The 21,638-nt window shown below is 42.2% G+C and overlaps 1 protein-coding gene across 1 annotated transcript in view; it reads right to left on the bottom strand.

Moving 5' to 3' along the window:
* Nucleotides 1-3,342: 3,342 nt before the first annotated feature.
* Nucleotides 3,343-21,638, bottom strand: part of LOC120534689 (zinc finger protein 79-like) — a 38,032-nt gene continuing 19,736 nt past the window's right edge. The window contains exons 3-5 of the mRNA XM_039762280.1: nt 7,082-7,491; nt 4,057-4,145; nt 3,343-3,673 (exon numbers count right to left, since the gene is read on the bottom strand). Of these exons, the coding sequence (XP_039618214.1) occupies nt 3,343-3,673; nt 4,057-4,145; nt 7,082-7,491 (830 nt within the window). The remainder of the gene's footprint in view (nt 3,674-4,056; nt 4,146-7,081; nt 7,492-21,638) is intronic.

The raw sequence follows: 21,638 nt of genomic DNA, 5'->3' as shown, positions 1-21,638 counted from the left end.
CATCAAGCCCCACCTCCAGGCCTGGCTCCAGAGGGAGGCCCCGGTGACCCGCGTCCGGGCAAGGAAAAACACTGTCAAAATTTTTTTATTGTTCATATGAGGTTTTGTTGAACCGCTCTTTGTCTCATCCCTCACCTAGGACTAGTTTGCCTTGGGTGGCCCTACCAGTGGCATAAAGCCCCGGACAACAGAGCTCCTGGGATCATTGGGACACGCAAACCCCTCCACCACGATAAGGTGGCAGTTCGACACCGAAATTAATTCCATATTATTTGAAAATTTAAGGCACTCGATTTTGATCACTCTGTAACAATATAACGGTGCACAAAATGGACAAACTATTCCAACTACCACGGCTACTATAGTTTTGTTAGATGTTGTTGTTCATGGAATAATTAGAAGAGAGCACACATTTAGAGATCATATTTGCATCATGATGACTGGCACCTAAGTTGATTTTGATTTCCAAGAGCTATCCTCCTAGAGCTCTGTACTAAACTGGCACTGGCTTTACAAAGGCATACTTTGAGGAATTGTGCTCTACCTGCTCCTGGGCATGTTCTGTACTCCCTCAAGTTTTCAGCCACAGCAGTTTTTCAACATGAACTGGTTGACCAATTGGGTATTTCTCAGTCATCACTGAGTCACTCCTTGCCTGCTGTATGGGTTGATATTATCTGCTTGTCATCCAGACATATTAGATTTCCTTACACTGTGGTTGAATAGGCAAACATCAATTCACAGCAACTTTAGACCAGCTATGTTATATGGGTTGGAGACGATGGCAGGAGACAGAGCTGGAGGTGGCAGAGTTAAAGATGCTAAGATTTGCATTGGGTGTGACGAGGATGGACAGGATTAGAAATGAGGAAATTAGAGGGTCAGCTCAAGTTGGAAATGTTTGGGAGATAAAGTCAGAGAGGTGAGATTGTGTTGGTTTGGACATGTGCAGAGGAGAGATGCTGGGTATATTGGGAGAAGGATGCTAAGGATAGAGCTGCCAGGGAAGAGGAGATGAGGAAGGCCTAAGAGAAGGTTTATGGATGTGGTGAGAGAGGACATGCAGGTGATGGGGGTGACAGAACAAGATGGAGAGGACAGGAAGATATGGAAGAAAATGATCCTCTGTGGCGATCCCTATTGGGAGCAGCCGAAAAAAGAAGATTTGGAGCAGTCAACTGCACACAAATTGCTATAACGGCGCCTTTAGTGAGTGAATTTGCTTAAGTAAATAGAAAACATTTCCATTCTTTTCATGTGCAAATTATCTGTGATCTGAAAATGCATCTTATTAATGTTGTGGTGAGGTGGTCTGGCTCAACTCATGATTCATTCATTCTGAGAACAAACCTGAAAATGGGGTTTACTGTGATGGCTCACGTCTTGGTAAGATAAAACATTTAATATTACACCTTTGCTCAAAACTGTAAGTTATCTGTATGATGTAACCATCTAATACGATTACTTAGGTAACAGCGAGTACTCACTGAAGACATGGCTTCTCACCACACTGGCCAACCCCCTGACTGACCAAGAGTGCTGTTATAATGGTCTCCACTCTCAGTCTCAGGCATTGGTAGAACATACTATAGGGCAACTAAAGGGCCATTGGAGTCCCCTGGATTAGACTGATGAGGAGGTGCTTTATAGCGCACAGAAAGAGCGCTGCATTGTGCAAGCATGTAATGTGCTGCATGTGGCTTGCCCATACCTGAAGATATGCAGTATAATGAACCTGACCCATCAAATGATCAACCAAACCACACAGCGTTACAACTTTTGTTTAAATGAATTTAACAGAAGGTAACATTAAGTAATCAGATGCAGCATTTACTTTTTAACCATTTCATTTAATTTGTGGTCAATATCACATACAGTATTACAACATTTACATTCCTTATTTCATTGGCCAAAGCATCTTACAGTATCCACTACTCCATTTTGTAAATTCAGAAAAGTCTCCCAGATGGTTCCCCAGCGGTTTCCGGTTCAGGGGTGTGTGTGCAGCCAGTACCCACAGATGTGCTGGGCACAGCAGCACCATCACCGCCCGGAGTCGTATACCTGGCACAGGGCTCACCTTTTGTAATATTGTCTGAAGCAAAATAAACAGTAATACCACATCTGCTATCTGCTTGTTTGTCGTACTAATCATGCAAATTATTTTAAAAAGTAGGCATAATGGTAAGCGAAAAAAAAAATGAAAACTCTCCTTCAACCATGGTGATGTCAGACTCCCCCTCACCTGCTGGTAAAGTACTGGTTTTAAGGGTCTGGCCAATAACAATGTGATCGCCGGTATTCTACTGCCTCCTCCAGTGGTGCTGACAGTCCGACGGTGGGTTACGATGTGCCTTTACACGTTGACTTTGATATGTGACCACTTCTTTTTTTTATTTTGAGCACTGTGTGACTCTCTGAACTTGAACTTTTGAGTGCCTCCGTCGCGCTATGGCATGCCATCAATTTCCTTTTGTTGCTTATACCACTGCTTATGCCACCCAATAGTACGTTTTTCCTTTCCTCCACTTCACTGAGCAGGACCTTCATTTTGCAGTGACTGAAATACTCGGGAAAAGAGTAACACAGGTTTTTCTTATTGTGTTTTAACAAAACACAGAATAGAAGCAGATTTTATATAGATATGCGTTTTCAAATAGGTGTAGTTCTGAGAATGGAGCTGTAGGCTCTGCATGTGCGTTAAGTTTCACGTTGACTGGGATTTATAAGGGAAAGTGCGCAGGAAGTGCATCTGGATTTTTTGTGTGTTTACATATTTCAAGTGTTGTTCATACGCAATGTTTTAGTGTGAATTGTACGCAAGGTGTTATACATGAGGCCTGTGGAACGTGGTTTGCAGCTCCAGTTCAGTGAAGGAAAACAGCCAAAAGACCAGTACATCTACATCTCAACACTAGGTGGTTCACCTGCTTGCTTGCAATTGATCCCCATTGAACGCATCTTCTGCACCACCTGATAGCGCTGCACTCAACATGCCAGCTGTGCCAATTGATGACATTGCGCTCACAATCCCTGCTGGTGAGTTCTCCTCACCAGCTGCACAACTGAAGTGAGAGAAAAGACCATGCTGCCATTTCAGTTGGAAGTGGTGCTGGAGAAGGCAACTTCAATGGGAGGGCTATATAACGGCACTGACAAGTTACACCAGTAAGGGATAAGTCACCCAGTTGTGAGCTGGCATTACATCATCAGTTGCAAGAGAGCCAATATAAATGGCAAGTCAGTAAAGGCGCATGGTTTTCTAACTAGTGTGACAAAAGGCGAGTCCTTTTAAGGGTAGCGAGCCTCCTCGGTGATCCATGTAAAGAAAGGAGAATCCATTCATTGCAGAGCTGGACGACAACGCCACAATAGTGCCACTTGATAGTCCACATTGACTCCTAGAAAAAAAAAGTCAGCAGACTGACAACCACGCAGAGATAAACATTCTTCATCCTCATTCTGTTTCAGAAAGGCTGAAGCCTCCTGCAAGTCCCTTCCAGCTTGTCTAAGACGCCACTGCCTAGACGGCCTTTGCATTAAACTCTCCCGTTGGTGAAGAGCGTCCTGCACTTGATTATCAAGCTGGATGCATAACTTATCGGCTCTATCGTACTCCTCCATCTGCTGCTCCAACTCCTCCAGTTCAGCAAGTTTCTTGTTGTCACTTGTCCTGACGAGAAAAAAACAGAGACTGCTTAAAGTTGTATGTACACTGGATATTTTGCTGCAGTGGTCCGATTTAACTGATCAGGTACTTTTCTGCGAAGGTGCGCTAACAGCACTTTTCTGTTTTGCTACTCACACTTTGCTTGGAGCTCACGATGGAGGACATGTTAGCTCTGGAAGAGCAGAACCCCACATCCCAGTTTGAAGGGTGAGCTGAAATCCTTACTTCTCAGTGGCCTTGGCTGAAAGACTGTAGTGCTGCTGACGGGTTGTCTATGGTGTGTTAGCTGGAATTTGTCTGAACACAGGGATGTCAGGTCAGGTGTTCTCGTCTGCATCGATGCTCAGTTCACTACAGACGAGGTTAAGCTCCTCCATACACTCCACCTTGTCCACTTTACTCTCCGGTTGGTCTGTTTAGCTTCCGACTCGAAGATCATGTAAAAGAGGAGTTTCAGGGACCTCTGGAAAATGTGCTAATGAGCAGAGTTCAAAAAACAGAAAGCCGAGTGCAGGAGTCACGGGCAGATGACAAACTGGTGAATTGCAGTATTTTGTAATTTAATCAAAGCAACAAACAATTTACAACAACAAACAAGTAAGCACGCTGTAGGTAAACCAAGATAGCAGAATGCAAAGTGTGTCGGGAACAGGAAACCTCTTCTGGTCGAGGGTGTGACTTTATTAATCTGTTTAACAGTAATAATAATAACAGCATTTGAGACACAATTGCTTATATTTCTTTTGTTTTTTCAGAATTAGCACAGGCAGGTGAAGTGACTTCATCGTGGTGACTCACTGTCAGTGACCATCAGTCATAACACATCAAATAGTTTTGATATTTAGTCTAAAACAAGCTGTCTTTGACAGGTTACCATTGCTAGTGCACCTCCAGAGGCCTACAGGATGCTGTAGAGGTAAGTCAGCTCTCCCCAAGCCTTTTGTAATTGTATTTTATTTGACACGTATGTTATTTGGAAATGCTCAAGCATCTAATAAGCAACGTGTTTTTTTTTATTATTGTTTTTTTTTTTTTAGTTCATGTATGCACTTTTTGTAGATTTTATTAACAAAAAAAAGCATTTATTCTTTTATCTTGCTGCCACAGCATTTTAATGTAATTCAGCATGGTGTACAACATGGTAATTTGTATATTCTGGATTTAAATTCTATGATTTTGCATTATTAGGTTAAATTTGTAATTGCCGTATCGGCCCAAATTTAACGCGGCCCCCAATTTTTTCATGAAGATTTTAGAAAAAAAATCAGAATTTAACGCGATCCATTCATTTTTTCATAAAAGAATTCAAAGAATTCCACCGTCATAGTGATAAACCATTTCATTATTTTACACCAACCCATACTTGCTTTGAAGTCCATTTTAGTGATGTTTAAATTAGCAGCCTCTTCTAACGCTTTAAATTTTATAACTTCACGGGATATTGGGAATCCTTCATTTCGCTTTTCTATTACGAATTTTACCACTCGCTGCTCAACTTCTTTAAACCTTCCTATTTTTTGTCCACTAAAAGATTTTCTTGAGGAATTTGCATTCATATATTTCGTTAAATCTTTTCTCCAGAGACGGACATTTACTTCTGGAACTCCGTATTTCCTTGAAGCTCTCATGTTCTTCGTTCTCTCTGCCTCGTTTGCAACCATAATCTTAAAATTCATATCGAAGGTTCTTGTGGTACCTTTATTTATTTATCTCTTTGATGAGCCTTTTTTCTCAAAACTACTATTATAACTCTCGCTCATTTTTTATGGGCAATAAAGAACATGCCACTAGAGCAAACATGCAGATTACTACTATAACAGTTGCGAGAGACGTGGACTACACTTACCTGTGAATCATAGACACAATAGCCACTTGCTGGCGTACGCCGGACGCGCGCCAGAATCGAAATGCTCGAAACCAGCGATTCCACCGGAGCTAGAAACTCTTGTGTAGTCTAATGTACTCGAACTGATCAGAACTATACCGAATATGGCACGCGCGACCAACACGCTGCTCGGTCGGAGGCATAGGCGTACTAATAAGAAGAGTTGTTACATTGAATTGCCTAGTCCTCAAATTTAACACGAGTCCACTTTTGAACAGGAAATATTTAGTCAAAAAAGGTTGCGTTGTATTCGGGCCAATACGGTATTAGTGTTTTATCTTGGTAGAGTAACATATATTGCACTACTTTCCCCTATTGTATTATTAATATGTAGCCTTAGAATGCCTAATCTCACAGACTTACCACTGTTTATAAGGTATTATTGTATATAACTTATCCCCACCTTCCCTTCTATATCTATAACCTCAGGCAATTAGATGTAGTAAAAAGAAAAGCAGGAGTTACGTTACACATAAAATAATGTATTAATGATAATATTAATAAATAATAACAAAATGCAAAGTACATTTGAATATTGGCAACCATACAACCTGATAAAATGGTGATGTGTAACTCAGGTGGCACACAGACTTGTAGTTACTTAAAATGTCTCTAGTTAAGGCATCTTCAATATGTCTGCTGAGCTGTGCTCTTCATTGTGTTGTCTTCATCAGTTCATGGTGTGATGGTCTTCATCAGTTGTTAGCAAGAGAAAGATACTTCTACATCATCACAGGTTAGCAAAAGAAATGCTTCTTTTAGATGTTAGTAAGACAGAGAGATTGTGAGGTTAAGCACGTACATTTATACTGTAGATGTTCTGTCCAACCCCTACAGCCAATAGGACATCATGGTACTTAAAGGCCTCTGAGACAAGCCAATTCCAAACAGCCATACCTCTGATCAATGGGGGAAATAGAACATCTTTACACCTGTCCCCAAACCATATGTTAGACATCCTGGCTTCCTTGCGGGGGTTTGAAAGACTTTAGCAGAGAAATACTTGCCAAACTGGTTTAAGACACATCCTCTCCCAACTCTGTTGAAAAATTACAAAGAAACTTCGTCGTAAAGGGGGGGGGCAAACACGAATGCCTCTCACCAAAGTAACACTAAATTACATTACTTTGCCTAAATTACAAATAAAGACATACAAAATATTTATCAAGTTAAATGCAAAATCTCATATCACAACAATTAGTAATTTACTTGATTTATTATTTAATCAGCATTGACAAGACGCTGTGTGTATGATGCCCTGTTCTTTTTTTTCTTGAAATGGAATGGAAACAAACTTCTGTTTCTCCTCCATGTTGCCTTCTTTCTGACACAACAGCAAGTAGGACAGATTCCAGTCGGTTACATGTGCTTACTGTCCAGGCACGAGTGAACCTCACTCTTTACTCGGAACTGTTCAGCTGTACTTCTCTCCTGTTGTGAACTCTAGTGTGTCTCTGAAGATTCCCCAGTACTGTAAACTGTTTACCACATTCATTGCAGCAATACGGCTTCTCTCCCGTGTGAACTCTAGTGTGGTTCTTCAGGTTGCTTATATTTGAAAACTGTTTACCACATTCATTACAGTGATACGGCTTCTCTCCAGTGTGAACTCTAGTGTGGTACTTCAGATTGCTCATGTCATAAAATTTTTGGCCACATTCCACACAGCAGTATGACTTTTCTCCAGTGTGAATTCTTGTGTGGATTTGAAAACTGCTTCTGTCAGAGAATTGTCTGCCACATTCATTACAGCAATATGGCTTCTCTCCCGTGTGAACTCTTGTGTGTCTCTGAAGATTGCCAATTTGTGAAAACTGTTTACCACATTCATTACAGTAATACGGCTTCTCTCCGGTGTGAACTCTAGTGTGGACCTGAAGAGCACTCCTGTCAGAGAATTCCTTGCCACATTCCAAGCACGAGTTATATTTATTTCCTGTATAAAGTAAAAAAAAAAAAATTTTACTTTCAATCCACTGCCTTATTACCAACATTAACTCACATTAAATACATGCTGGCTGAAATTAGGGACAACCTATGAGCACAAGTAATTATAAAACTTTAGTTATACATGAAAAGACACTTGATTTGTTAGGGATAGATAGATTGATAGATAGATACTTTATTAATCCCAAGGGGAAATTCACATAATCCAGCAGCAATATACTGATACAAAGAAACAATATTAATTAAATAGTAATAAAATGAAAAATGAAAAAAAAAAAAAAAGCAGACAATAACTGAGTAATGTTAGCATTTACTCCCCCGGGTGGAATAGAAGAGTCGATAGTGTGGGGAGGAACGATCTCCTCAGTCTGTCAGTGGAGCAGGACAGTGACAAAAGTCTGTCACTGAAGCTACTCCTCTGCCTGGAGATGACACTGTTCAGTGGATGCAGTGGATTATTCATGATTGACAGGAGTTTGCTTAATGCCCGTCACTCTGCCACAGATGTTAAACTGTCCAACTTTACTCCTACAATAGAGCCTGCCTTCTTAACAAGTTTGTCCAGGCGTGAGGCGTCTTTCATCTTTATGCTGCCACCCCAGCACACCACCGTAGAAGAGGGCACTCGCCACAACCGTTGGTAGAACATCTGCAGCATCTTACTGCAGATGTTGAAGGATGCCAACCTTCTCAGAAAGTATAGTCTGCTCTGACCTTTCTTACATAGAGCATCAGTATTGGCAGTCCAGTCCAATTTGTCATCCAGCTGCACTCCCAGATATTTAAAGGTCTGCACCCTCTGCACACAGTCACCTCTGATGATCACAGGGTCCATGAGGGGCCTGGGCCTCCTAAAATCCACCACCAGCTCCTTGGTCTTGCTGGTGTTAAGGTGTAAGTGGTTTGAGTCGCACCATTTAACAAAGTCTTTGATTAACTTCCTGTACTCCTCCTCCTGCCCACTCCTGATGCAGCCCACAATAGCAGTGTCATCAGCAAATTTTTGCATGTGGCAGGACTCCGAGTCATATTGGAAGTCTGATGTATATAGATTGAACAGGACCGGAGAAAGTACAGTCCCTCGCGGCGCCCTGTATTGCTGCACACAATGTCAGACCTGCAGTTCCCAAGACGCACATATTGAGGTCTGTCTGTAAGATAGTCCACAATCCATGCCACAAGGTGTGAATCTACTCCCATCTCAGTCAGCTTGTCTCTAAGGAGCAGAGGTTGGATGGTGTTGAAGGCGCTAGAGAAGTCCAAAACATAATTCTTACAGCACCACTGCCTCTGTCCAGGTGGGAGAGGGATCGTTGTAGCATATAGATGATGGCATCCTCCGCTCCCACCTTCTCCTGGTATGCGAACTGCAGAGGGTCGAGGGCGGTGGACCTGTGGCCTCAGGTGGTGAAGCAGCAGCCGCTCCATGGTCTTCATCAGATGTGACGTCAGAGCAACAGGCCGGAAGTCATTCAGCTCACTAGGACGTGATACCTTTGGGACAGGAGTGATACAAGATGTTTTCCAAAGCCTTGGGACTCTCCCTGTTCCAGGCTCAGGTTGAAGATGCGCTGTAGAGGACTCCCCAGTTCCAACGCACAGGCCTTCAGCAATCGTGGCGATACACCATCTGGACCCGCTGCTTTGCTGGCACAAAGTCTTTTCAGCTCTCTGCTCACCTGGGCTGCTGTAATTGTGGGTGGGGATGTCTCACCTATGCTGGTATCAGCAGAAGGATGGTTGGAGGATGCAGTACTCGAGGTGAGAGTGGGTTAGGTGATCAAACCTATTAAAGAAGTTGTTCATTTGGTTTGCTCTCTCCACTCTCTCGATGGCGCACCCGCTTCAGGTGCAGCCAGTGATAATCTTCATCCCATCCCACACTTCCTTCATGCTGTTGTTCTGCAACTTCTGCTCCAGCTTTCTCCTGTACTGCTCTTTCGCCCTGAGCTGGACTCGAGTTCCTTCTGCACGCTTGAGCTCATGCTGATCACCACCTTTAAAAGCCCTTTTCTTCTGGTTCAAAAGGCCCTTGATGTCACTTGTAACCCATGGCTTGTTGTTAGCATAGCAGCATACTGTTCTTACTGGAACTACAATGTCCATACAGAAGTTGATGTAATCAGTTGTGCATTCAACAGCCTCTTCAATGTTCTCACTATGTGACCCAAGCAATATATCCCAGTCTGTAGTTCCAAAGCAGTCTCTCAGAGCCTGCTCTGCCTCAGGGGACCACTTCCTGAATGAGCGTGTAGTTGTAGGTAGCGCCCTCACTCTTGGTTTGTATTGAGGCTGAAGCAGAACCAGGTTATGATCTGCTTTCCCAAGCGCAGGCAGCGGGTGGCACTGTATGCGTCTTTAACGTTTGCATACAGTAGGTCGATAGTCCTGTTTCCCCAAGTGTTACAATCCACATACTGGGAGAAGGCAGGAATGTTTTGTCCAGCATTACATGGTTAAAGTCTCCAGCGATTAGCACAAGTGCCTCAGGGTGCTGCGTTTGTAACTTAGCAACTGCGGAATGGATGATGTCACTCGCCATCTCCGCGCTCGCTTGAGGGGATGTAAACAATAACAGCAATCACGTGTCCAAACTCTCTGGGCAAGTAATAGGGCGCAGACTTACGGCCAACAGTTCGATGTCCCTGCAGCAAGTGGAGATTTTAACGTTTACATGTCCTGAGTTGCACCACTTTGTATTGACGTAGAGAGCGAGTCCTCCTCGTTTCTTCTTTCCGCAGGTACTTGCGTCTCTGTCCGCTCTAACTGTGCTAAACCCAGGTAGCTCCACGTTAGCATTTGGGATGGTACATTTGAACATTAGAACAATCTAGAGGAGAACAGGCCATTCAGCCCAACAAAGCTTGCCAGTCCTATCCACTTGTTTCCTTCAAGAAAACATCAAGTCGAGTTTTGAAAGTCCCTAACGTCTTACTGTCTACCACACTACTTGGTAGCTTATTCCAAGTGTCTATCGTTCTTTGTGTAAAGAAAAACTTCCTAATGTTTGTGCGAAATTTACCCTTAACAAGTTTCCAACTGTGTCCCCGTGTTCTTGATGAGCTCATTTTAAAATACAAGTCTCGATCCACTGTACTAATTCCCTTCAGAATTTTAAACACTTCAATCACGTCACCTCTTAAACTTCTTTTGCTTAAACTGTAAAGGCTCAGCTCTTTTAATCTTTCCTCATAATTCAACCCCTGTAGCCCTGGAATCAGCCTAGTCGCTCTTCTCTGGACCTTTTCTAATGCTGCTATGTCCTTTTTGTAGCCTGGAGACCAAAACTGCACACAGTACTCAAGATGAGGCCTCACCAGTGCATTATAAAGGTTGAGCAGAACCTCCTTGGACTTGTACTCCACAGATCGTGTTATATATCCTAACATTCTGTTAGCCTTCTTAATGGCTTCTGAACACTGTTGGGAAGTTGATAGCTTTGAGTCCACTATGACTCCTAAATCCTTCTCATAAGGTGTACTCTCGATTTTCCGACCGCCCATTGTGTATTCAAACCTAATATGTTTACTTCCTATGTGTAATACTTTTACATTTACTGACATTAAATTTCATCTGCCACAAATCTGCCCAAGCCTGTATGCTATCCAAGTCCTTCTGTAATGATATAACGGATTCCAAATTATCTGCTAATCCACCTATCTTGGTATCCTCTGCAAACTTAACCAGCTTGTTACTTATATTCCTATCTAAATCATTTATATATATATATTAAAACTAGCAATGGCCCTAGCACTAACCCCTGCTGGCCACCACTCTTGATATCGGCCAGTTCTGAAGCGGTTCTTCGCACCATCACCCTCTGCTTCCTGTGTCTGAGCCAATTCTGCACCCATCTAAAAACATCACCCTGAACTCCCACTTCTTTTAACTTGATGCCCAACCTCTCATGTGGCACCTTATCAAATGCTTTCTGAAAGTCCAGATAAATAATATCATAAGCTCCACTTTGATCGTATGCTTTTGTTGCAACCTCATAGAATTCCAACATGTTAGTAAAACACGACCTCCCTCTTCTGAACCCATGCTGACTGTTCAGAATAACTCCTGTCCTTGCCATGTGTTGCTCAATCTTATCCTTAATAATTCCTTCCATTAATTTTCCTGTGATGCTTGTTAAGCTTACTGGCCTATAGTTGCTTGGATCTGCCCTGTCACCCTTTTTATATAATGGGATGATATTTGCCATTTTCCAGTCCTTTGGAATCTCTCCAGTGCACAGTGACTTCCTAAAAATACGTGTCAAGGGTTTATATTTGTACTCACTAGCCTCCTTAAGAACACGAGGATAAATATTATCTGGGCCTGGCGATTTGTTTGATTTCAAGTTGTTTTTAGTAGTTGTTAGGTTAGGGTTACTCACTAGGGCTGCATGTGTAAAACTTCCTTTTGGTTGGAAACGTGTGTAAGCCATTTCTTATGCAAAAGTCAGGATTTATAAAACCAGAACTTGCCGTGGAAATTGGCTTAATGTTACAGCAGGTTTTGAGTAATCATAAGTCCCATGAAGACTTTTTGATGTTGGCATTTTAGCAATACCAGGTGGCAAAATGATGAACTAAACAGAAAATCTCAAACTTTAGAATTCTAAAGTTTGACAGGCTACACAAGGAGTGAGTTTTCAGGGATCACAATTATTTTTTGGCTGATGATGGTGACTGAATTATAAGACGATTTAGACTTTCCACAGTTGTCCTCTTTGAACTGTGTGCAGAAATGGAGCCTTCATTACAGAGACCATCACACAGAAATCACACAATCCCAGTTCTGTCACAGGTCATAACAGCTGTTCGTTATTTGGCAATATCTGGTTTTCAGTGTGAACTGGCTGACCGGTGAGGAATCTTGCAGTCACCCGGAGCCTCATCATGTCACCTGTATGAGATGGTATACTTAAGATGCTTCAGAATTACATACAGTATTGTTTCCATCAGGATGTGCCAGTCGTGATCAAAATGCAATCAGCAGCAACTTCTTCTGTCCTCAGCAGTGGTGGTGTTAGTTGGCCTGATAATCCCTTTGTGATTAGATAGATAGATAGATAGATAGATAGATAGATAGATAGATAGATAGATATTAATCCCAAGGGAAATTCACATAATCCAGCAGCAGTATACTGATACAAAGAAACAATATTAAATTAAATTGTAATAAAAATGAAAAGAATTAAAATAAAATTAATGTTAGCATTTACTCCCGGGTGGAATTGAAGAGTCGATAGTGTGGGGAGGAACGATCTCCTCAGTCTGTCAGTGGAGCAGGACAATGACAAAAGTCTGTCACTGAAGCTACTCCTCTGCCTGGAGATGACACTGTTAAGTGGATGCAGTGGATTCTTCATGATTGACAGGAGTTTGCTTAGTGCCCGTCGCTCTGCCACAGATGTTAAACTGTCCAACTTTAATCCTACAATGGAGCCTGCCTTCTTAACAAGTTTGTCCAGGCGTGAGGCGTCTTTCATCTTTATGCTGCCACCCCAGCACACCACCGTAGAAGAGGGCACTCGCCACAACCGTCTGGTAGAACATCTGCAGCATCTTACTGCAGATGTTGAAGGATGCCAACCTTCTCAGAAAGTATAGTCTGCTCTGACCTTTCTTACATAGAGCATCAGTATTGGCAGTCCAGTCCAATTTGTCATCCAGCTGCACTCCCAGATATTTATAGGTCTGCACCCTCTGCACACAGTCACCTCTGATGATCACAGGGTCCATGAGGGGCCTGGGCCTCCTAAAATCCACCACCAGCTCCTTGGTCTTGCTGGTGTTAAGGTGTAAGTGGTTTGAGTCGCACCATTTAACAAAGTCTTTGATTAACTTTCTGTACTCCTCCTCCTGCCCACTCCTGATGCAGCCCACAATAGCAGTGTCATCAGCTTAACTTTTGCATGTGGCAGGACTCGAGTCATATTGGAAGTCTGATGTATATAGATTGAACAGGACCGAGAAAGTACAGTCCCTCGGCGCCCTGTATTGCTGAACACAATGTCAGACCTGCAGTTCCCAAGACGCACATATTGAGGTCTGTCTGTAAGATAGTCCACAATCCATGCCACAGGTGTGAGTCTACTCCCATCTCAGTCAGCTTATCCCTAAGGAGCAGAGGTTGGATGGTGTTGAAGGCCTAGAGAAGTCCAAAACATAATTCTTACAGCACCACTGCCTCTGTCCAGGTGGGAGAGGGATCGTGTAGCATATAGATGATGGCATCCTCCGCTCCCACCTTCTCCTGGTATGCGAACTGCAGAGGGTCGAGGGCGTGACGGACCTGTGGCCTCAGGTGGTGAAGCAGCAGCCGCTCCATGGTCTTCATCAGATGTGACGCCAGAGCAACAGGCCGGAAGTCATTCAGCTCACTAGGACGTGATACCTTTGGGACAGGAGTGATACAAGATGTTTTCCAAAGCCTTGGGACTCTCCCCTGTTCCAGGCTCAGGTTGAAGATGCGCTGTAGAGGACTCCCCAGTTCCAACGCACAGGCCTTCAGCAATCGTGGCGATACACCATCTGGACCCGCTGCTTTGCTGGCACAAAGTCTTTTCAGCTCTCTGCTCACCTGGGCTGCTGTAATTGTGGGTGGGGATGTCTCACCTATGCTGGTATCAGCAGAAGGATGGTTGGAGGATGCAGTACTCCGAGGTGAGAGTGGGTTACTGTGATCAAACCTATTAAAGAAGTTGTTCATTTGGTTTACTCTCTCCACGTCTGTCTCGATTGCGGCACCCGCTCGAGCTGCAGCCAGTGATAATCTTCATCCCATCCCACACTTCCTTCATACTGTTGTTCTGCAACTTCTGCTCCAGCTTTCTCCTGTACTGCTCTTTCGCCGCCCTGAGCTGGACTCGGAGTTCCTTCTGCACGCACTTCAGCTCATGCTTATCACCACCTTTAAAAGCCCTTTTCTTCTGGTTCAAAAGGCCCTTGATGTCACTTGTAATCCATGGCTTGTTGTTAGCATAGCAGCGTACTGTTCTTACTGGAACTACAATGTCCATACAGAAGTTGATGTAATCAGTTGTGCATTCAACAGCCTCTTCAATGTCCTCACTATGTGACCCCAGCAGTATATTCCAGTCTGTAGTTCCAAAGCAGTCTCTCAGAGCCTGCTCTGCCTCAGGGGACCACTTCCTGAATGAGCGTGTGGTTGTAGGTAGCGCCCTCACTCTTGGTTTGTATTGAGGCTGAAGTAGAACCAGGTTAATATCTGCTTTCCCAAGCGCAGGCAGTGGGGTGGCGCTGTATGCGTCTTTAACGTTTGCATATAGTAGGTCAATAGTCCTGTTTCCCCGAGTTTTACAATCCACATACTGGAAGAAGGCAGGTAATGTTTTATGATTATGATTACTGAGCTCATCCGTGTGTTCTTTCTTCTTATTATTCCAGACAATTAAATTAGGTAATCCTAAAGTTTTACTGATGTATCTAATGATTTTATTAATGTTTTTCAAGCTCAAAATGGCTTCTTTGACTTCCAGTAGCACAGCTCTTATCCTCATGTTGGCCAAATGGCAACTACAAAGTCCAAAGGTAATCTGAAGGTAGTAGCAAGTCGAAGTTTCTTATCCCTGCAGGACTAAAGCAGTGAAACACATTCTCAGGAATCACAAATGGCCATCGTGCCAGTTGCCCCAAACGTTACAGTGCCCTGAAATGTGGGGGACATGTAGAAAAAGTGTGACCAAAATGTATACAATGTGGTACCCGGATGGAGGTGGTACCCAGCCGGGACGCCTGAGAAGACCGGAGGAGGGCTTGTGCCTCCTCCAGACCTCGAGTGGCGACCACCCTGGGCGCCACGGGTAAAGAGCTGGGAAGCTGGACCCTGTAGGGACCCGAGGTTACCGCCAGTGGGACCCCAATACCTGGAAGACCCTGGACCTCAGCACTTCTGCCACATCAGGAAGTGCTGGGGGGAAGAGGAACAGAGACACCCGGAGTGCTTCCGGGGAGACAGCCGGCACTTCCGTCACGCTGGGGCGTGTAGGTGAGAAATTTCCGGGAACACACCTGGAGCACATCTGGGTATTTATTTAAAGGGGCCAGTGGGGGACAAGAGTCGGATGGAAGATTGGACAAGGTCTCTGAAGGAGGCAGGAGGCGGCCTGAAGAGGAGAAGACAGAGAGAGAGAGAAGGCATTGTATTGGCCTGGACTGAGGGGTATTGGGGGGCTTGTGAGTACTGAACTGTAAATAAGAATGGAGAATAAATGTGTGCTGGGTGACATAAGTGTGTCTGCCAGTCTGTGTCCGGGACAACAAATACACTTAAATGAAATTCTGTAATGTTCACTTTAATCATATCGGAATTGTTTGATTTGTAATTTTAAACTGTAGAGCAGAGGGGTAAACAAAATATTTTTTTTCTTTGTTTCAAACATTATGGAGGGTCCTAAATAAAACAGACTGACAGGCCAAACATGAAAAAAATTCACCTTTAATAATCAGAATCAGTATCCTGACATTTATGCACAATTAGAGTAAAACCAGTTGACAGCAAAACAAACTACAAAATGGCTTCTTTAAATCACCAAATCAATAAACAGCAATTGATGATTGAATTGAGTTGAATTGAAAACCCAGGGTCAGCGGAGCTGTTGGTGTTTCTGCCCTAAAGGGGAGTGGCAGGTGACACCAGGACTGGCCAGCTTTGTGACACGCCAGTGACATTTGAACTCAACATTATACTGTCTGAATGTTAAATAAACAAAAATTTGCTCGATTTTACTTTTTATTTGATCAAATGTGTGTTCATGTATGTAATTATTGTCTCTTATGGTATCATTGCTGGAAATGTCAAGCACTCCAAGCCTGCACTCAATGACGAGCTCAATAATTAAAGAAATACACCCGAACTAAACAGAAGTGCGGCACAATCAATCAGCCTTCAATCAAAATTGTCCATCTTTTGGTTGTTGTTGTGAAATCAGGTTACCAGTTGGCTGATTGGTCTGCTGATTTTGTGACACAGAATATGTTAATCTGATGGCATGTGCAGTACTGACAGACAGCATGAAGTGGAAACTGGAGAAGAAAACTGCTGTTTCTGAAGTATCCTAAAAGTATCTGAAAAGTGATGGGAATGATATCTGTAAAGTTTAAAATGAAAAAGGTTAGTTGTGTAGTTGTGTAATAATCTGATCAGACTCTTGTAGGTAGGATTTTAGGATTAAAAGTTAAGACGGAAGTAAAAAACTTAGGGGTAACCGTTGACTGTAACCTGAACTTTAAATTGCATATTCATCAGACCACTAGGACAGCATTTTTTCACTTAAGAAACATAGCAAAAGTTAGACCTCTTATATCATTGAAAGATGCTGAGAAATTAGTTTTCAGTCGACTAGATTACTGTAACGCACTCCTCTCACGACTACCCAAGAAAGACATAAATCGTTTGCAACGAGTGCAGAATGCAGCTGCTAGAATTCTAACTAAGAAAAGAAAATCTGAGCACATTTCTCCAGTTTTGATGTCACTACACTGGTTGCCTGTGTCATTCAGGATTGACTTTAAAATTCTGCTTATGGTTTATAAAGCCTTAAATAATCTCGCCCCATCTTATATATCGGAATGTCTGACACGTTATATTCCAAATCGTAACCTCAGATCCTCAAATGAGTGTCTCCTTAGAATTCCAACAGCTAAACTTAAAAGAAGTGGTGAGGCGGCCTTCTGCTGCTATGCACCTAAAATCTGGAATAGCCTGCCAATAGGAATTCGCCAGGCTGATACAGTAGAGCACTTTAAAACACTGCTGAAAACACATTACTTTAACATGGCCTTTTTATAACTTCAATTTAACTTAATCCTGATACTCTGTATGTTCAATTCATCATAATAAATATTCACAGTGGCTCCAAAATCCGTACTGACCCCTACTCTCTTCTGTTTCTTTTCCGTTTCTTTGTGGTGGCGGCCTGCGCCACCACCACCTACTCAAAGCATCATGAGGCACCAACATTGATGGACTGAAAGCCAGAAGTCTACGTGACCATCATCATCATCAGGTCCTTCCATGAAAACCCTAAATACAAAGAGGACTGTTTGATTTATGTTAGGTAGATTGCCCAGAGGGGACTGGGCGGTCTCTTGGTCTGGAACCCCTACAGATTTTATTTTTTTCTCCAGCCTTTGGAGTTTTTTTTTTTCTGTCCACCCTGGCCATCGGACCTTACTTATTCTATGTTAATTAATGTTGACTTATGTTTATTTTTATTGGTCTTCTATTTTTCTATTCATTTTGTAAAGCACTTTGAGCTACATTTTTTGTATGAATATGTGCTATATAAATAAATGTTGATTGAATGATTGATTGATATTACAGCACTCAGCTGAGCTCACCAACTTCAACAATGCAGTGAAAACAGGAAAACCGCTAAGGAATGAAATTTGTTTCAGACATCAGTAACGTCGCTGTTTGACAAGAACCAGGAATATGATGAGGACAGGAAACAATCAAAGAGTAATCGTAAAAAATAATTGGAATTTATCATTTTAGATTCCCAACCATTTTCTATAGTGAAAAGTGTAGGGTTCCATCATTTAATTCATCCATCACTTGGATGCACGATATACTCTGTCAGGCAGATTGTCGTTTTCCTACCAAGATGAACACTTTCATGTCATCCCACATACAGTGGTAGGCACAGGTTTGGGGACCTCTGATCAAAATATCTGTTACTGTGACCTAGTTAAGTCAATAGAAGACAAATCGATCTCCAAAAGCAATAAAGAGAAGATGAAACATTCTTTTCAGCATTTTTAAGCAAGATTTGTGTATTATTATTGTTTTTAGAGTGAAAAAAGGAAGGAGTACTCCACCAATGTATGGGCACCCCAAGTGATCAGAGGTCTCAGATAACTTTTTTCCCCCAAGATGTCAGACTTTAATTAGCTCCTTAGGACTTTGTCTTGTTCACAGTCATCATTAGGAATGGCCAGGTGATGCAAACTGAAAAGCTGTAGAAATTCTCTGACTCTTCAAACCTTGTAACAACAATCAGTAACAATGGAATCCTCTAAGCAGTTGCCTAGCATTCTGAGAAATAAAATAGCTGATGCCCACAAAGCAAGAAAAGGATATCTAGTAGCTGTTTCCTCAGTTTGTAACGTTATTAAGAAATGGAAGTTAGCAGCAACAGTGGAAGTCAAGTTGAGGTCTGGAAGACCAAGACAACTTTCCAAGAGAACTGGATTGATACAAAGGCAAATCGAAACTCCTGTTTGCTAAACCTTCCTGGAGGTTTTTTTTATAGTCAAACTCTGGAGAGTTGATGCACCCTTCAACTGTGCAGCGACACCACCACAAACATGACCTACAAGAAAAAGCCATCAAAAGAAACATTTACTATGTCCTCACCACAAACTTCAGCATCATAAGTTTGTAAATGAACATCTAAACAAGCCTGATGCATTTTGGGACCAAATCATGTGAACTGATGAAGTCAAAAAGATCTTTTTTTGCCAACATGTGCAAAGGTGTGTTTGTGGAAAAAAGGGCACAGAATTCCATGACAAGAACACGTCTCTGACTGTTAAGCAAGGTGGTAGATCGGTCATGTTTCATTCAGGCTTGTGTTGCAGCAAGTAGCACTGGGAAATTCTCACTGGTAGAGAGAAGAATGAATTCAATTAAATACCAGAAAATTCAGGAAGCAAACATCACACCATCTAAAAAAAGCTAAAAGAGTATGGCTTCTACAACAGGATAACAATCAGAACTGCACCTCAAAAGTCACAATGGACAACCTCAAAAGGCCCAAGCTTAAGGTTCTGGCATGGCTCTCACAGTCCACTGACCTAAACATCTAACGGAAATTTATGAATTTCCCCTTGGGATTAATGAGGTATCTATCTATCTATCTATCTATCTATCTATCTATCGGAATCTGTGCACAGAACTCAAAAGAGCAATGCATGCAAGAAGGTCCAAGAATCTCACAGAACTAGCAGCATTTTATTAGGAAAATGGATGAAAACCTCCCAAATAAGAACTGAAAGACTCTTAGCTGGCCACAAAAAAAGTGTTTACAGGCTGAGATTTGTGCTAAATGGGGTGTTACTAAGTACCGACCATGCAGATGTCCACACTTTTCCGTCATGCCCTTTTACCTTTTTGTTATTGTGAAATGATAAATGAAGGAAATGAAAAAGTAGTCTTGCTTAAAATATTAAAGAAATCTGTCATCTTCAACTTTATGCCATTTGGAAATCAGGTCATCTTTTACTTACTTAGTCACAGTATCAGAATTTTTTTCCAGGGTGCCCAAATTTTTGTATGCCACTGTACAAGCCTTCCTGACAGGGAATTCAATCCCTCTAAGTTCTGTGAATGGATCAAGACGAGCGTGAGGGCCATTCGTGGATTGTTCTTTGTCTGCCACCTCCTCTTAGGCTCACCCAGTCATGAACACAAATCTCCACACAACATCACTCTGAGGACCACTGAGGCAGACCAGTCATGCTAAACCTAGGAGTGATAAAACTGCACAGGCAACACAAAGTGCTTATCTCACTGCTGCTCTGGTTGTTAAGTAAATTAACAAAGGCAAAGAGGATTACATCAAAATTATATACAGTAACTTTAGAAAGAAAAAAAAGTCATATAGAACAAAATTGCTTTATTTTCACATATTATTCACGGATAAACTAACAATCAGACAAACATCTCTCAATACATTTAAAAAAGAAAATGTCTGCCATCCATGCCTAGTGTAATGTCCAATGAACAAAGGCAACAAGACACACAAAGAAAGACAGATGTAAGGCCTAGCATATCCAGTAACAGAGAGTCCTAAATACACGATGTGATCGAAACACACAAAAAGTTAACATTTCACCATTCTGCACCTTTTACTAAACCGACATTTCACTGTGCTAGTATTTTAAAACATGAAATTAGAAGAAGAGATAAGATTGTGAAATTGTGTATGAAACTAATTTATAGCATCATTTTTCTTCAAACTATAAAAGATACCGTCTTGTTAAATAAAAGAAGCACAATTTAAATCACAATCAAAATACTAGTCACCAATGTCACAATTACAGTTTATAGTCCTGGTCAGCAGCACTAATCTCCAGACATCATACAGGGGTCACTGAGGCTCACAGACCACCTGCCACAGCAGGCCTAGGAGGGGGAGCAGCACAGGCCACACATCAAGTGTTTATGTCAAAACACCAGATACTCCATGACTGTCCAGGTCAAAGTGGGCATTGTCCATTTTAATAGGATTTCTAGTGGTACACAAGGCCTGTTAAGACAGCAGCTAAAATCCCCAGACCACTTGAACCTGGAACTACAACAGCAACAACTCTACATAACATCAGAAATCCTCCTTAAAGCAATGCTATCACTTCGACAGAAGCTACTCAGAGTCAATCGGGCTTCTGAGGTTCGTCCAACAATACGCCCATACAAAAAGAATAAATAAATATAGTGTTCAAAATGCCAGGCATATACATCAGTTTGAATACATTAACTGAGCAGTTTTTTATATATATATATATATATATATATTTTTTTTCTGAATAAGTTTTTGTTGTTAACTTATTTCAGTATGTGCCTGAGTCGTTTCAATCAAAATCAATATAATCTGACTTTAAATTTATATATTCAGGAATGAGTTTATATACTCCGACGCTGACTTTATATAATCAGGAATGACTTTATGTATTCCAACACTGACTTTATACATTCGGGAATGACTATATATATTTTGGAATGACTTTATATATTCCAAATCTGACTATATATATGGGCAGCATGGTGGCACAGTGGGTAGCGCAGCTGCCTTGCAGTTAGGAGACCCGGGTTCGCTTCCCGGGACCTCCCTGCATGGAGTTTGCATGTTCTCCCCGTGTCTGTGTGGGTTTCCTCCCACAGTCCAAAGACATGCAGGTTAGGTGGATTGATGATTCTAAATTGGCCCTAGTGTGTGTGCTTGGTGTGTGGGTGTCCTGCGGTGGGTTGGCGCCCTTCCCAGGATTGGTTCCTGCCTTGCACCCTGTTTTGGCTGGGATCGGCTATTTATATGTATATTTATATATTTATAGTGAGAAACAGCCCGGACACAGACAGGCAGACATTGTTTGAATCATCACACACATTTATTTACAACGG

This window comes from Polypterus senegalus, chromosome 8 (assembly GCF_016835505.1).
Source record: "Polypterus senegalus isolate Bchr_013 chromosome 8, ASM1683550v1, whole genome shotgun sequence".
NCBI classification, from domain to species: Eukaryota; Metazoa; Chordata; class Cladistia; order Polypteriformes; family Polypteridae; genus Polypterus; species Polypterus senegalus.
This window is presented reverse-complemented; position numbering and strand designations above follow the sequence as displayed.